Source organism: Tenrec ecaudatus, chromosome 2 (genome assembly GCF_050624435.1).
Source record: "Tenrec ecaudatus isolate mTenEca1 chromosome 2, mTenEca1.hap1, whole genome shotgun sequence".
NCBI lineage: Eukaryota > Metazoa > Chordata > Mammalia > Afrosoricida > Tenrecidae > Tenrec > Tenrec ecaudatus.
Window position 1 is genome coordinate 51311807 of NC_134531.1, and position 16460 is coordinate 51328266.

General features: G+C 37.8%; 1 protein-coding gene across 2 annotated transcripts in view; it reads right to left on the minus strand.

Annotated features, from left to right (window-relative positions):
- Positions 1-16460, minus strand: part of PLPP1 (phospholipid phosphatase 1) — a 96342-nt gene that overhangs the window by 48832 nt on the left and 31050 nt on the right. The window contains exon 2 of one of the 2 annotated variants that reach the window (XM_075541042.1): positions 2987-3141. The exons of the other annotated variant lie outside the window; for it this stretch is intronic. Coding sequence (XP_075397157.1) covers positions 2987-3141 — 155 coding nt within the window. The remainder of the gene's footprint in view (positions 1-2986; positions 3142-16460) is intronic. 2 annotated transcript variants of the gene reach the window in all.

Sequence of the window (16460 nt, forward strand, 5' to 3'; positions counted from 1 at the left end):
AAAAAAAGATACAGGATGCATAAAGAGAAGGAGGAAAAAGAAAGATGAACACCCAAGGACCCCAGAATTCACACCATGTCTTTTTCCATTGTACATTTTTGAAATTTAACTTTGTTTGCTATTGTTTTGTACTATTACAGCAACTGTATAGTGCCTCTATCCCAAAAAAACAACAACAAACTCACTGCCATCGAGTCGCTACCCATGGCAACCATATAGGACAGGGTAGAACTGCTCTGTGAGCCCCCAAGACTGTCGCTGTTTATTGGAGTAGAACGCTACATCTTTCTCCCAAGAAATGGCTGGTTGTTTCCAACCGCTGATCTTTCGGATTTTTCGAATTGAAGACCAGTATGTAACCACTACACCACCCGGGCTCTTTCAGTTCTTCTACAGGACAAAGTAAAACTGTCCCAGAGTTAGTTTTGTTGAGCCTTTGATTTAAGTTGTGATATTTATAGTAACTTTAAATTTTTATTATAAAGTGAAAAAACAAATTACAAAACTGAATTGACAGTGTACTAATAATCTCTAAAATGCCTTGAAACTACAGAAATAACACCAAAATTTTAGCAGTAGCTGCCTATAGGAAACAAATCTAAAGGTGATTACTTTAAAACTCTTTAATCAATTTTAATTAATAAATGAGTATGCATTATTTTTATAAATTAAACTTTTTAAAGAAAAGGATGACATATTCCAAGTAAAATAATTTAAAGTAACCTTTCTGATCCTCAAACAATTATCTCTTAAACAAAGAAGCAGTTTAATAAAAAACAAAACTTTACCTGACAACAGGTATTAAACATAATGGTAGTAACAAATACTCTGTACATCACAATAGTACCTTAACATTGTCTATTATTATATCAGTGGCATATAGTTCACCACACTTTCCTAAATCTGAAAGTTAAAAGAGGTTACCAATTTCGGTGGAATTTACTGTTTAGGAAAAACTAAATATCCTCCTTACACTAAATTTCAGATCCCCACCTTCCCCCACCCTCATTTGTTCTCATAAAAGCAGTTATGGTTAATTAGAATGGGTAGATATATATAAATATGTTTGTCTTGAAACATGGGAAAATCAGTTTCCCATTCCTTCCAAGTACTGTGTTGAAGACAATAAATAATAGAAAGATGCTTGCCAAAACGACAACGTGTCAGCTAGGAACTGGAAAACTAAAGAACTGGGCTCTTAGTCAATTTGGGGACAGAACAGGGAAAGAACAGCCATTCTATCCTAATGTGGAAAGAGGCTGCTGAGACACACAAATTTTGTGAGTCTCTGGAGATGTGATGTCATAAGAGACAGGTGGTCATAGGAGAAATATGGTATGACATTTTACAGTCCCAAGACACTCAAGGCGGTAATTCTTTGTTCTTTCTATTCTATGTTCAGAAATAACATAAAAGTTATATCAAAAGACACAGGGCAGGGTACAAGAATGAGAGTCAAAGAAAAAGAAAGAAATATAATATTCCAAGCGTTAATCTTAACCTACACTTTTTGCATCTTAACCTAGAAGGAAAGTTTCCAGTTATCTAAAATAGTAAAAATCAATGTGGTATTATGAACTAATTATTGATCTATCTACAAAGTTGTACAACTAAAAAATAATGATCATACAATAAAATGTTACTCAGCATAAAGAAAAATGAAGTCCTGATATATGCTACAACTTTGAAAACATAGAATTAGTGGCAAAGGTTTAAATAGTGTATGATCTCTTACATGAAGTAAACAAATACAAACATAGAAACCAAACAATACTAGTGATTACCAGGGGAGGAGAAGAGGGACACAAGAGAAAGTTTCCTGATTAGTGAGCAGTGAGTTTATGTTAGCTCTAGTGAAATAATTTGGAAAGGCTTGAGAAAATGATTGCTCAACTTGAATGTCACTGAATTATACTTGTAGAGATTGTTGAAGTGTGTATTTTTTGTCCTTGGTGCTGTTAAAGTCTTAGACTTATCTATAAAATGATTTAAAAAATCAGACACTTTACTATTCTCTTACCGTATATACTCGTGTATAAACCGAGTTTTTCAGCACATTTTAAATGCAGTTTTTGTGGTAAAATTAGGTGCCTTGGCTGATATTTGGGTCAGCTTATACTTGAGTATATACGGTAAATTGTAAGCTTCTTGAGGGCCGGGGTCACACTCATTTTTCTTGTCAATTTTCAATGCACAATGCCAGAAACATAGTGGAGATCCAATGATATATGTTGAATAAAGAAATAAATGTATTTCTGCTTTCTAAAACTAAAATAAAATGGATGATCAGATCTATCTTGCAGGATGCTGTGGGGGCATTAAGTTAAATATTAGCCAAGTGCCTGTCATTCAGTTGGCACAAAAAGTGAAGCAATACATTACTTATTATCTTTATCACAGTGCCTTTGAGGTTTTGCCATGATTTTCAACTATCTCACTTTATTTACCTTCTCCTTCCTTCCTCTCCCTGCCCCCCAGTCCCAACACTCCCCCTTCTCCCCACATTGATATGTTTTGTTGTGTAATTTTCACCACAGTAAAAAGTAAAAGATTACATAGTTTTGATGTATTCTGGTGAATGTGTTTTCATAAATTTAGCAAATAAACTTATTCTCCTTTTTATGACCTCTAGTAAGCATTTACTTTCTATTTAATAATACGATAAGAACATAAAATAGCTTATTAGGCTTGATCAAGTTTTCATCACTTGCATACTAAGAGGAATTGGTCCAAGTGACTTAAAAGAACTTTTCCATTCTTAAAAAAAAAATCTATAAGTTTTTATGATAGCATCAAGTTATTTTTGGCTAATACTCCCCCTTTAAATAAAGAAACATTGCCCCTAGATTAAACAGGGGGTGGGGGGTTATTTCTCAAGCAATCAACACTGGTAAAGATAGTACTGCAGACTTACTCCCACCCCAATTTCATTACTTCAGCCACCAGCACAACAAACCCATGACTACCCACTGTTTAATTTACTTACAGAGGAAATGGGAAAGCCAAGCCCCACTGTGCAGAGGGCAGTGGTTGTGACAGTACTGTCATGGTACGGATACTTGATGCTGTTGTCATTACAGAAAAAGCCTCTCTGAAATGGATACATTTGGCCAAAATTTAGAACAAGCAAAGGCAAGCCAGCTGTTGGGGAAGGGAAAAAAAGACACACATGGTTAAATTCAATTCACTTCCTTGGGAAGTAACGCTACTGAATGGATGCAAATCATAGCCTATTTCATCCATTCAGAAAAAGGTTCACTAAAAGGAAACCATGCACCATTCACTTGGTCATATCATTCCCATGTTTCTACAAGTATAAATTACCTTATTTCTAGCAACCTCTGATTTTAGGCACAATCTATAAATAAACTTTCAGGGAAGAAAACAAAATTGGCCCGTAGAAAAATAAACGAGAAAACAGGGTTTATATTATAAAATTTGTAATTAACTCATTTTTAAATAAACTGCTTAACATACTAAATATATTTTTTAAATAATAGCAAAAAAGTCAATAAATGTAATGATCATAACATTATAACAGCTAAATATAATCATAGAAGGGAAAGATGTACTAAATTAATTTCAAAATGGATTTTGAACTAATAGGGTAAGAAATAATAGAAACCATATGTAAATTTGCTATTAAAACCAGAACGGAAGAAAACAAATCCTTTGTTTTCCATACAAATAAAATATGGTTTTTATTTGTCCTGGCAGGATTCCAAAACCACTTTAGCAAATTATATAGGAATAATGTTCAGTTAAAATGTCTATCTAAATAAAATGACCCTAAAAAAACAAAATAAAAGTTAACTTAAATCAAAAGCTTCATAATATGTCCAAACTTTGCCATTCTTTTGGGCTAGGTTTTCTACAATTTAAATATTACAGTATCCACTCAGTGACTATGTGTGCAATTCTAAGTTAGCCATATCTTCCCCGCAAACAACAAACTCAGCGCCAATGAGTCTATTCCGGGTCATGGCAACCCTGGGTAGGGTTTCTAAGACTACACATCTTTACGGCAGCATATTACGGTACCTCAACTTGTTCCCAAGGAGCTGCTGCTGAGTTTTGAACTGTTGCCTTTGCAATGCTTAACTGACAGCACCACCAGGGCTCCTCTTTGGTCATACATAACTAACCAGTCAAGTGCCATTAAGTCGATTCTGACTCACAAAGAACGAGTAAAACAGACTAGAACTGCTCCTAGGGATTGAGGCTGTAAATCTCTATTAGGGAAGAAATAGCCTAATTTTTCTCCCTTGGAAGAGCTGAGGGATTCCTTAGGTCATACATAGGAAACAATTAGATACTAGGTTCAGGGAACTGTTTAAAAGTGATGCCAAGATAGCAAGTGATAGAATTGTTCTGTATCTTGATTGTGATAGTTTCATGATGTTATGCATATATTAAAATGCACAGAACTATATATCAGAAAAAAGGAATTTTACTCTACATGAATTTAGAAAGAAATACCATACAAAATAGAAAATGTTATTAAAAGGCCAGAGGTCGATTATGAACTGTGTAGTTACAAAAAACTAAAAATAGGCAATCAAATTGAACTTGAAAGAACAGGTAAATCACAGGCAACAGGGGTACAGGAGAGCATTCAGTGTGGAGGATGCAAGGAAAGGCATGCAGGACTACAACACCCACAAGTGCAAGGAGTTTTCAAGGTTAATATTTCACAGCCATCATGAAATGAGCGCTCACTCGTGTCAATCACTAGGGTACAAAGCTTAACTCAATATTTGAGTCAACCCTCTACCACTACCCTCATTTTCCACACACAGTCATGGAGCCAGAGAAATGAAGATCCTAGCTTACAGGATTCCCACACTAGCTGTTACCAATTATCAGTGTGCATGTGGTCTCCCACAGAGGCAACTGATCAAGCTATATTAACAGATTAGAATTATGGCAAGAAAGATATGACATGGCACGTGGAGGGTAGGGTAGAAAGGAGTAGGAACCTACCTTTGAAAAAGCTCATTTGATATAAATTACATGTTGGGTTCAGAACAAAGTTAATAACATAAAATTTTCTTTGCTACAAACTATCTCTGAATTTTGTGGGTTTTGATGGGAGAATAAGAATTTAAGACATTCTTTGCTTATTCAAACAGATTATGGGTTTAAAATAGTGGTCTAAGAAATCTGACTTACTCTATAAACTCATTGCCATTGAGTCTATTCCAACTCACAGTGACCCTATAGAGAGTTTTTCAGGTTGTAAGTAGTACTGGAGTCAAAAGCTTCTACCCTCCCCCAAGGCGTGGCTGGTCCACCACTTACCATATAGCCTTGAGTATAAGCCGACCCAAATATCAGCCGAGGCACCTAATTTCACCACAAAAGCTACATTAAAAATGTGCTCAAAACTTGGCTTATACATGAGTATATACCATACCTGATATGCTACCAGGACTCCCTTAAGAAATAATGTATCACTGTATTCTTTAGCACAGGGGCAGCAACATAGTAAAATGAATAGTTCTAGAAATATTTTACAGAAAGAAAGGAAAAGAAGTCATAGAGCTTTGAAACAATCTAGCAACTAAGTGATAAGTAGTGTTTTGACAGTTAAAACAGAAAAAGATGTTTTGAATATAGAAATGACACAATTGCTAGAGCAAACCTCAATGACGCAGGGTGAACGATGGCCTCACTGCCAAAATGCGAAATTGGGAGAGGGAGTTGGCTTGTGGTGGGGGAAAAATGGGCTACTATGAAAAATACTGTCTTTTGGGGTGAACTGAAATCTTCCTAAAAGTTCAGGCTCATCTTCCACTCTTTCCCAATTCACCCAAGACTCCATTCTAACTAAAGTATTTGCTACTGCCAGCAGACACCATGCTTTCAAAGACCGTAGGAGCCTCCCTATGTGCTCAGCTCTCTCTCTGGGATACTTGTCCTCCACTCCAGTCCGAGCCAGGCACTCCCTTTTCTGTCGCCAGGAGAGCCAACCAGACAGAGTCGAGAGAATGACTACTGCAACCTCACGCTCCTCCTGCCTGGACTTCCCAGTGTCCAAAGCCAATGGATGAGGTCAGCTTCCTGGAACAGAGGGCAGAGTGGAGAATGCTGGGGAGCAGATCTGCAGGACAAAGAGTAGGGATCCCAAACCAGGAGGACGAGAAAGTAAGGTCAGCCAGGGTCTCGGTGGGAATAGGTGGTACCTTCAAAGTGAGTAACTTTAATAAACTGTTGACAGTCTCTATTAGGACAAGATTTTATTTTGTGGGTAAAAAAGAGACACATAATTCAATTTGTGCTTTCAAAATCTTGTGAGAAAAGTTATGTAAAAAGTAGTATAGAGTGAATGGTCAGTGGCAAGAAATATGAGTAGATAGAAGATGTTGAGGGCCTGAAACAAAGAAGTATCAGTGGGCATAAGATGATTCTAAAGATGTTTCAGGGGTAGTTCTTATAGAGCTCCTGGTGATGCTTGTGGGTAAGGTGATGGTGGCCTGCTAACCAGGTCAGCAATTCAAACCCACCAGTTCCTCTAAAGGAGAAAGATGGGGTTTCTTTAAAGAATCAACTCAATGCCACTGGGTTGTTTTGTTATGTTTTCTTCCTTTCCTATAGAACTGGAGGGCCATGTCTCTGTGTATAGGAACATACATGTGTGGCTGTCTTTCTCTTAAATGCACATACATGCGAAACGTTTCAGACTTTGGTGCTTTGGCCGAACACATGTTCAATCTTCTTCTCCTATGAGTAGATTACCATCTTTTTGCACTACCCCTTCTGCAAACTAGCTCACAGGAAGTACTTCATGGAATATCTTTTGAGGAATGAATGAACGAATGAACAAACAAGTGAGCAAACGTCGCAAAAGACTGAGAAAAAGCCTCAGAGGCACGTGAATAATGCTATACTATCATAAGCTTAGATCCTGAAAAGTTCTAAGTGATTTTTCTCTCAAAAACAGCCAGAATTCAAATAAAAAAACTCTCACAGAAAAGACAAGCAATCTAAAGTACATGGGAAACACTTCTGCTTTTATTTTCTAAAAGTTATTTTTTTAATCATGTTATTGGGGCTCATACAAATCTTAACAAAATCCATACAAACATCAATTGTGTAACGTACACTTATACACTCATTGCCGTCATTCTCAAAATTCGCCTTCCGCTTGGGTTCCTGGAATCAGCTCCTCATTTTCTTTTTTACCCTCCCCCCTCCCTCCTCATTCCCCCCTCCCTCATGAACCCTTAATAATCTATAAATTATTATTTTATCTTATCTTACACTGCCCAGCATCTCCCTTCACCCACTTTCCAGTTGTCCATCCCTCAGAGAGGAGGTTATATGTAGATCCCTGAGATCGGTTACCCCTTTCTAACTCCCCCTTCCCTCCCGGTATCACCACTCTCACCATTGGTCCTCAGGGGTTCATCTGTTCTAGATTCTCTGTGTTTCCAGATCCCAACTATACTGCTGTGAATCCTCTGGTCTAACCAGGTTTGCAAGGTAAAATTGGAATAATGGTATGATAGTTGCGGGGGGGGGGAGTGTTTAAGAACTAGAGGAAGGTTGTAAGTTTCATTATTGCTACACTAAACCCTGAGTGACTCATCTCCTCCCCTCTACCCCTCTGCAAAGGATGTCCAGTTGTCTACACATGTGCATTGGGTCCCCATTATGCACTCCCCTCATTCACAATGATATGATTCCCACCTACCCACCTTTGTTGTTTGAAACCTGGTCCCCTCGGCCCTTCCTGATCACACACGTTGGTGTGCTGCTTTCATGTGGGCTTTGTTGCTTCTGGGCTAGATGACCACTTGTTTACTTTCAAGCCTTTAAGTCCCCAGACTCTATATCTCTTGATAGCCGGGCACCATCAGCCTTCTTCACCACACTTACTTATGCACACATTGGTCTTCAGCATTTTTCTGGGGAAGGTGATCACACAATGATGGTTTTTGTTCTTTGGTGTCTGCTACCTAATCCCTTCAACACCTCGTGTTCACTTGGGCTTGTGTGCTTCTCCTCTGTGGGCTTTGTTGCTTCCGATCTAGACGGCTGCTTGTTTTCCTTCAAGCCTTTAAGACCCCAGACACTGTATCTTTTTGATAGCTGGGCACCATCAGCTTTCTTCACCACGTTTGCTTATGCACATGTCTGTCTTCAGCGATCATGTCGGGAAGGTACAGTTATTTTTTAAGTTGGTTTCCACTGGGCTATGCATTGAGCTGCTAACAACAAGGTCAGTGGTTTGAATCCACCAGCTACTCGGAGGGAGAAAGATGAGGTTGTCCCTTCTCTAAAGTTTTAAAGTCTCGGAAATCCAAAGCAAGCAGCAGTTCTACTCTGTCCCCCAAGGTTGCTATGAGTCAGAATCCACTTGATGGCAGTGAGAAGCCAAGATAAATAGATTGAATATACCCATGTGAAATACTAAAACAAATCTATAACTCATAAACTTCTAGAACCATGAAAACAATTTTTGAACAGCCCCCAAATACCTCCAAAGCAAAGTTCAGACATCTATTGTAGAAGCACTCATCCTCTCACATGCACCTTTTAGTCTTTCCACAAATAAGATAATTAGGGCCCCAATTCCATCTCCTTTCCTTATCCACCCTAAAAAGAGGTCCACAACTTCCTTGCAGGTTCAAAGTTCCAAATGAGATCGTGAATACTAACTTATAGCAGTAAAACTTCAAAATAGGACTTTCCAAATAAAGATTTAACTATCATATCTAGTTCTATCACTCGTCTATAGAAAAAAGGAACAATCAAATCTGAAATTCTATCACAAAAAAACTCCACATCCCATTCTGTAACGAAACTGTTAAGATTGGTGATCTCAGCATCCACTTCAAAGTTAGCAAGATTCCCATGGAAAAATCTTCAAATGTTGCACAACTTCACAGTATGTTTATTCTCAGAAACTCAACAGTAAAAAATATTGGCTTTTACTGGAATCTCCTAAAATAATTGAGACAGCCTAGTTTACAAAATTACTGCTATCATTTAGAGCAATCTATAAACCCGAATCAGAAAACACAAACATGCTTAACAGGAAGGTTTGCTTTGAAGTAAAAATAAGTTACACTTAGGTTGTTTGTGGCTGTCTAATATGTGCCCATATTTAACTACTCAAAACAAACAGTTAATCATATAGCCCTTCTCATATATAAGGGGGCTTCAAAAAGTTTATGGAAAAATCCTAGTATCTTTGAATTCCATTTTCCATGAACTTTTTGATACCCTCATATGTCCAAGAAGAAGAGTGAAAACTAACATTGAGTACCTATATGCTCAGGCATTTGCATGTTCTTCAACTTTTCATTGTATGATTAGTCATAAAAACAAATAATTTTTATAACTGAAATTATTCAATGTATTACTTTAAATATTTAAATTTAGATATTAAATTTTTGAATATTTTAAAGTTTAAATATATAAATACTATACATAGCAAAACATACACTAATTCAACAGTTTCCACATATTCATTTCAGTGACACTGATTACACTCTGAGTTGTTCAACCAATATTCCCCTCATTTTGTGAGTTGTTCCTCCAACTCGACTCTCCTCCTTCCTCTCTTACTCTAGAGGTAAGGAGAGACCTGTCATTGTGTGTTGGATGGTTGCTTGTAATCTATATGTAGTTTTTATATTTTGTCCACTTAACAATATAATGGGTATCATTCTTTATATACAATTCATATTCATAACCTTAATTGAGTTGGGAATTTTTAAAAATAATTTTTCCAGATCTTAAGACAGGATATCTGAAATATTAATATGTTCTTATATGACAATAAATATAATATATACAATAACATTTAAAAAATTTTTTATTATAGGTCAATCCATACCATCTTTTAATCTCGTAGGAAAGAAGGGGAAAGAAATAATGCAATTTAGGGTTAACAGGATTTTCTGCAATGCTGGAAATGTCTAATCCAGCACACAGTTCAACACAGTAGACTGTGGTAAATCAAGGGACTAGATGAGAATGTAAGGCAGCTAATCCTTTATGTTCATAATTACGGGTTTGGAAAGCCGACGTCAAAAGAGGAAGACTCTCACAGAGATGAGATATAAATAAATCTTAATATCCACAGTCCTTTCAATAACACAGTCCTTTCAATAACCCCCCATAAAGGAATTACCATAAAAGATGAATTCCTGTGTCTGGCTAGTCACTCACTATGCCTAAAGGTTTCTGATGTCTCTCATTGACAGAGATCATAAATTGTTCCCCTGGGGGTGGGCCTCAGGGGTGTCCAAGGTCAACTAGCACTAGGTCAAGATGATGACTCACTTCAGTGCCTGTTTATTATGTTCCCCACTTGTGATATTATATGTTCACTGTATGATGTATATGCCTTTTGAAATATCTGTAAGCCCTATTACATATACCCAATGGAAAAGAGTCATTGTCTTGCTCCAGACATAGGGACAAGGAGTCGCTGTCCTTCACTATCTGTCTGTATTATTTTCTGTAACTGCAAAGTCACTCCTAATGACCCCTTTGACTGTGGGGGCAAGTACCCTGACATTAGATACTCACATGTGGCTACTTATAATCTGATATATGGCTAGTATGATTGAAGGACTAAATTTTTGTTTTTAATTCATTTAATTTTAATTTGCTACATGTGGTTAGTAGCACTCATACTGAATAACCTAGTTTTACTGATTGAAAATAAAGTAATAAGTTGAGAGTCATAAAATTTCCAAAATAGGTTAATACTTTCCATGGCAAAAGTAATTTGATCCAAACGCTTAGGAGAAAATAGTTGTGAAATAGTTCAATCACATGTTTTCTTAAGAATCAGTGCCCAGAATAAAATTACTCTACATACATACCTTTAGATTTCCTCTTTTAAAGAATCTATCCTTGCTGAATACCCCAAATTTCAGAATCCTGAGCTGGCTTATCTCCTAAGTACTAGATTTCCCATGAAGGGAAACAAAGGGGCAAGTCTATCTGAGATGTCCTGCTACCTCCTTCACCAACTTCACACCTTCTCTACTCTTGAGTCCTGGAAAAGGCCCTTCATATCTGTGTCCCATGTCTGTAGTAAAACTACCTACCACCAGCTACCACCTTCTCTTATTCCCAGAATTATTCCTAACTTCAGTAGAGGCCAAGAACACTTTAATACTAATCAAAAACATTTTAGTGTTTTTAATTCATACCAGGCCTCACCACCTGTTGTTAATTGTTGAGTTCTGATTCATGGCAACACCATATGGGAAGCAGAACTGTTCGTAGGGCTTTCAAGGTCTTTTGGAAGATGTTCACCAGGCCTGTTCTTACAAAGTGCCTCTGGGTGGATTTGATGCACAAATCTTTTGGCATATAAAATATCATGTAGTGTGAAATTTCACTTCAGTAAAAACTAAATTGTAAGCTTTCAGCTAGGTACTAAGAAGTGCATTGCCTGATCATTGACTTCTAACGTGAGAATTACAAGGAACATCAATCGCTCAACAGGAAGTAGTCATTACTGTTAGAACAAGGAGGGAAAAAAATTTTTTTCCCAGTCAGGCTTGTCAAACTATTTCATGTTGTGAAAATCTCTGAAGTATTGGTTCTTAACTTCGTAGAAGTTATGAACTTCTACAGTTTCACAACCCTCATTCCACTCAACAACAACAAAAGTTCATCTATAGACTGCTCCATTATAAAGAAACATGAAATTACAATCATGAATATGCTGAAGTCCACAGACTAAAGCAATTAGTAGCATATGACCTCAAATCAGGCTCTAATTAACTAAACTTGACCACCTGACTACTTTCCTTAACCTTCCTTTCTCTCTCCCTTTCTCACTTCCAATGTTTCCCTCTCCCCACACCCCCTTTACTCTTTAGTTTTCGTCTCCTTATTTGGCTGTATTATAGAACTCAAGTTATTTTTATGATTACTTACACTTATTGCAATTTTGTTTCTTGTTCTAATTTCTAAAGCAGATGATCTCTTTAAAGAAAAGTGAAAACATTTTTGGATATTTTCTATTTGCCACATATTATTTCTAATCTTACAATTAAATGAGGGAGAAAAAAAAGTTTCCCAAGAACTATGTGTTTGAAAATTTAAAAGATCAGTAGGCCACAGGTCAAGAAAAGTTGAAATGGAAATACAAGACAGAAATAAAGAGACTACAAACCAAAACGTGATATAGTATACAGCTAAAACAGTACACATGAAAATGTAGAGCCTTAAATGAATATATTAAAAGTTGAATAACTAAGCCGCAAGGATGATATTCCTGCTCAGAGCAGCCAATGCACAAAGAGAACCATAGGGCCAGCCCTACCATGAGACAGGACATCCCTCACTGACCCACAGTGCTTATGGGGGACAACACTGGAGGCACAGTGCAGGAATTGTGCCTGATCTGACCCCACCACACCGGGGCGTGCAACAGAGCAGCAAGGGGAGCAAAGCAATGATATCCCTGGGAAATACCAAAAGTAGACTTGGGATAAGAGCGTGACACCCCATCAAACTTGACTGGAAAACACTCCTAAAGGTCAACAAACAGACCTGGTTTTCCTTTTTTCTGTCGTTTTTGTTGTTGTTGTTGTTATGGTATTTTTTTGTTGTTTTGTTTTGCTCTGTCTTGTTTTTGTGCTTATTATCTCTGCATGTCTATCTACATGAGATAGGCAGGACAAACAATCCAGGGGAGAAACAACAAAACCAACAGTTGGGGGGATGGGGACAAGGGAGAGGAGGAGGAGGGAGAAAAGAAGGGGAATGTCAATCAACCCAGGGGCAAGAGAACAAAAAGTGATCTAAAATCAATGGCAAGGAGGGTGTGGAGGGTGTAGGGTGCCTGGTGGGGCTTGATGAAGGGCAATGTAGCTGAGTGGACTTACTGAAATCTGAAGAAAGGCCAAACATGATAATGGGACAAGAGGAATGTAAAAAGAAATAGAGGAATGAACTAGGAGGCAAAGGGCATTTATAGAGGTCTAAATACAGGCACATACTTATGTACATATATTTATATGGAACAGGGAAATAGATCTATGTACATATGTTTATATGTTAAGTATTAAGGTAGCAGACAGACATTGGGTCTCTACTCAAGTATTCCCTCAACACAAGAACACTTTGTTTTAATAACCCAGCATTCTGTGATGCTCACCTTCCCAACAGGATCACCAAAGACAAAATGGGTGCATCAGCAAATGTGGTAAAGAAAGCTGATGGTGCCCAGCTATCAAAAGATATAATGCCTGGGGTCTTAAAGGCTTGACGATAAATAAGTGGCCATTGGGCTGAGAAGCAACAGAGCTCATATGGAAGAAGCACACCAGCCGGTGTGATCATGAGGGGTCTATAGGATCAGATATCAGGCATCAAAAACCCAGAACAAAAAATCTTATCAATGTGAATGAGGGGAGTGCTGAGTGGAGACCCAAAAGCCATCTGTTGACGATTGGACATCCCTTTACAGAAAGGTCACAAAGAAGAGATGAGCCAATCAGGGTGCAGTATAGCACTGATGAAAGTGCTCTAGTTCTTTAACTCTTCCCCCCCACCCCACCCCCAACTATCATGACCCCAATTCTACCTTACAAATCCGGCTAGACAAGAGCATGTACACTGGTACAGATAAGAGCTGGAAACAAAGGGAATCCAGGACAGGTAACCCCTTAGGACCAATAATGAGAGCAGCGATACCTGGAGGGGAAGGGGAAGGTAGGGGGAGAAAGGGGAAACTGAACACAATGATCTACATATAACCCCCTCCCAGGGGGGACAGATAACAGAAAAGTGGGTGAAAGGAGACATCAGTCAGTGTAAGACATGGAAAAATAAAAATTAATTTATAAATTATCAAGGGTTAGTGAGGGAGGGGTAGGAGGGAAGGAAAAAAATAATGAGCTGATACCAAGGAGTCAAGTAGAAAGAAAATGTTTTGAAAATGATGATGGCAACAAATGTACAAATGTGCTCGACACAATGGATGGATGGTGATGAGTTGTATGAGGTCCCAATTAAATGTTTTTTTTTTAAGTTGAATAAACAAACAACACAATAATTAATTTTTAAAGCCCTAAAAAAGTAAAAGAAATGCAGGCTCTAATCCATGAAACAAAAGACAAAAGGAAACAAACTAAATAATAAAACCAGCTAAGATTTTTCTTTTTTAAGGCTAATAAAACTCATTCTTGCTAAAGCTTTAAGAAAATAGGGGAAAACATATACAGGAAAATATTAAAACACTTCAATGACACTAACTACATCTCAGGGCTAAACTTTACCTGGAGTTCTGAGACATTTATTCACTGAGAGATTGAATAGCTCCTACATGTGTGTATACCAGAACGGATAACCAGTATTACGCAGTGGTTAGGACGGCAGGATTTAAACAAAAGTTTTCTCCTTTCACCACATCATACTAGCTCTCTTTTAGGAATAGAACCTAGGTGTCTCGGTTTTCCTTATCTAAAAATGAGGACGGTAAATGGCACTATCTCTTACTTCCTTTTCAAATCATAATTCTACGTGCCTAAACTGCTCTCAGGGAGACTGGATGGATTACACACTGGGATACTTAACCACAAACCCACCAGCCACTACACAGGAAAAAGATGAGGCTTTCTTCTCCAGACAAACACATTTTGGGGGAGGGGTGAAAACATACAATATTCTTCTCGCCTTCTTTGGAAACAGGTGTTGTAAATTCTTTCCAAAGCCATGTGAGATGTCCTCCTGCCAATCAACAGTTATGTGTTAATTCTGAAAAGGGCTTTCTTCCCCTTTCCATAGAATCCTTACAGGCTTGGAGAGTTACTCTGTGGCACCTAAGTTCTATCTACTCGTGCCACATTTGAGCTGACTAGTCATCATAGTAACTAAGCACACTGCTACACACTATGAAAGACAAAATGTGAAACCTCAGAGAAATTTCAGGGAAAATGAACAGTGCAGAATTGCTTGTAGAAATTTTATCAAAAGTAGTGAATAAATAATTTTATGTGAAAAACCACAAACAAAAATTCAAATTGATTCTGACTCGTAGTGACTCTCTGGAACGGAATACACCTTCCCAGAGGGCTTCCAAAACCATACTGCTGGATGCAAACTGCCACAGCTTTCTCCCTCAGAGCAGCTGGTTTCAAGCCAGGAACCTTTCCGTAGCACTGCACCACTCTATGTAAAAAACAACAACAGCCCCCCCCCAAAAAAAAAATTACAGCATACAAAATTTAACCATGTTTATGCATTTTTCTATGTATATATTTTTAGTGCTGACAAGTCCGTCTACAGCTACTTTTGCGAAATTTTCTTCTACAAACCCTTTCATTTTCTCCTTTTAGCAGTCCAAGGTTAGAAGTAAATAAAATGTGTTACACCTGGGCAGTTTTTAGAAAGTTCTATTCATTCTGAATTTAAGGAACATTCTTTATTTGATGTCCAATTCAGTTTGGACGAAATACATTTTTGGGGTGAAAATATGCCTTCTTTGGAAACAGGTGCTGTAAATTCTTTCCAAAACCATGTGAAAAGTCCTCCTGCCAATCAAGAGCGATGTGTTACTTCTGAACAGAAAGGGCCTTCTTCCCTTTCTTGACAAAGAATCATTAGATGTCAAAAACAAACAGAGCCATTCAGAAATTTACCAAGTTACAACATGAAATTAAGTTTGCCAGCTAAGACAATGTTTGCTTTCATTATCAAATACAGATATTCCTCTGTGATAATTAGTCCTGATAATCTGATAAACGCTGTACTGTTTTGCAGACGGTAAGACATTCATATTTGACACTCAGAAGAAAAGACAGATTAAAATTAAACATCTAAAGATAAACCCGCTGCCATTGAGTGGATTCTGACTCACATCAACCCTTTGGACAGAGCAGAACTGCTCCCTGGGGTTCCCAAGACTGTCAATCTTGATGGAAGCTGATGGTCACGAGGTTGCCCCAGAGCAGCTGGCAGTTTTCATGTCCGACTATTCAGTTAGTAGCTTAACCCACAACAGAGCTAGCTGAAGCCATGAGCTTTACAGAAATCACCCAGTGAAAGGGACAAGAACCATAATCTTAAAAAAGCAAAGAAAGTCAACGTAGTCAACGATGAAGGAATGAGCCATGAGGAAAGTAGAATGAAGTGAATGGAAGCTGTGTCGGGGGAAATGAAGGGACACTTTTACAAACTGTCAGTAACAGCAGTTACATCTTATCTGATGCCTACATGCATCACAGCAGTGTACCAGGCGGTATAACTGTGCCATCCTCCAATCACTTTTCATCAGGTAAATAGTACCTCATTTTTAGAGATGAGGGAATCTGCCCAAGGTCCCATGGCTAACTCAGGTTGCAAAATTCATGTGGCCTTAATAATATTATCTATCCATTTACAAAGAAGCTAAACTGAAAGAGTATAAACAGAGGTTACTCATAATCCTCAACAGAAAGACTGTATGTAGCCCTTGAAGCAAAGAAAGACTGGAAAGA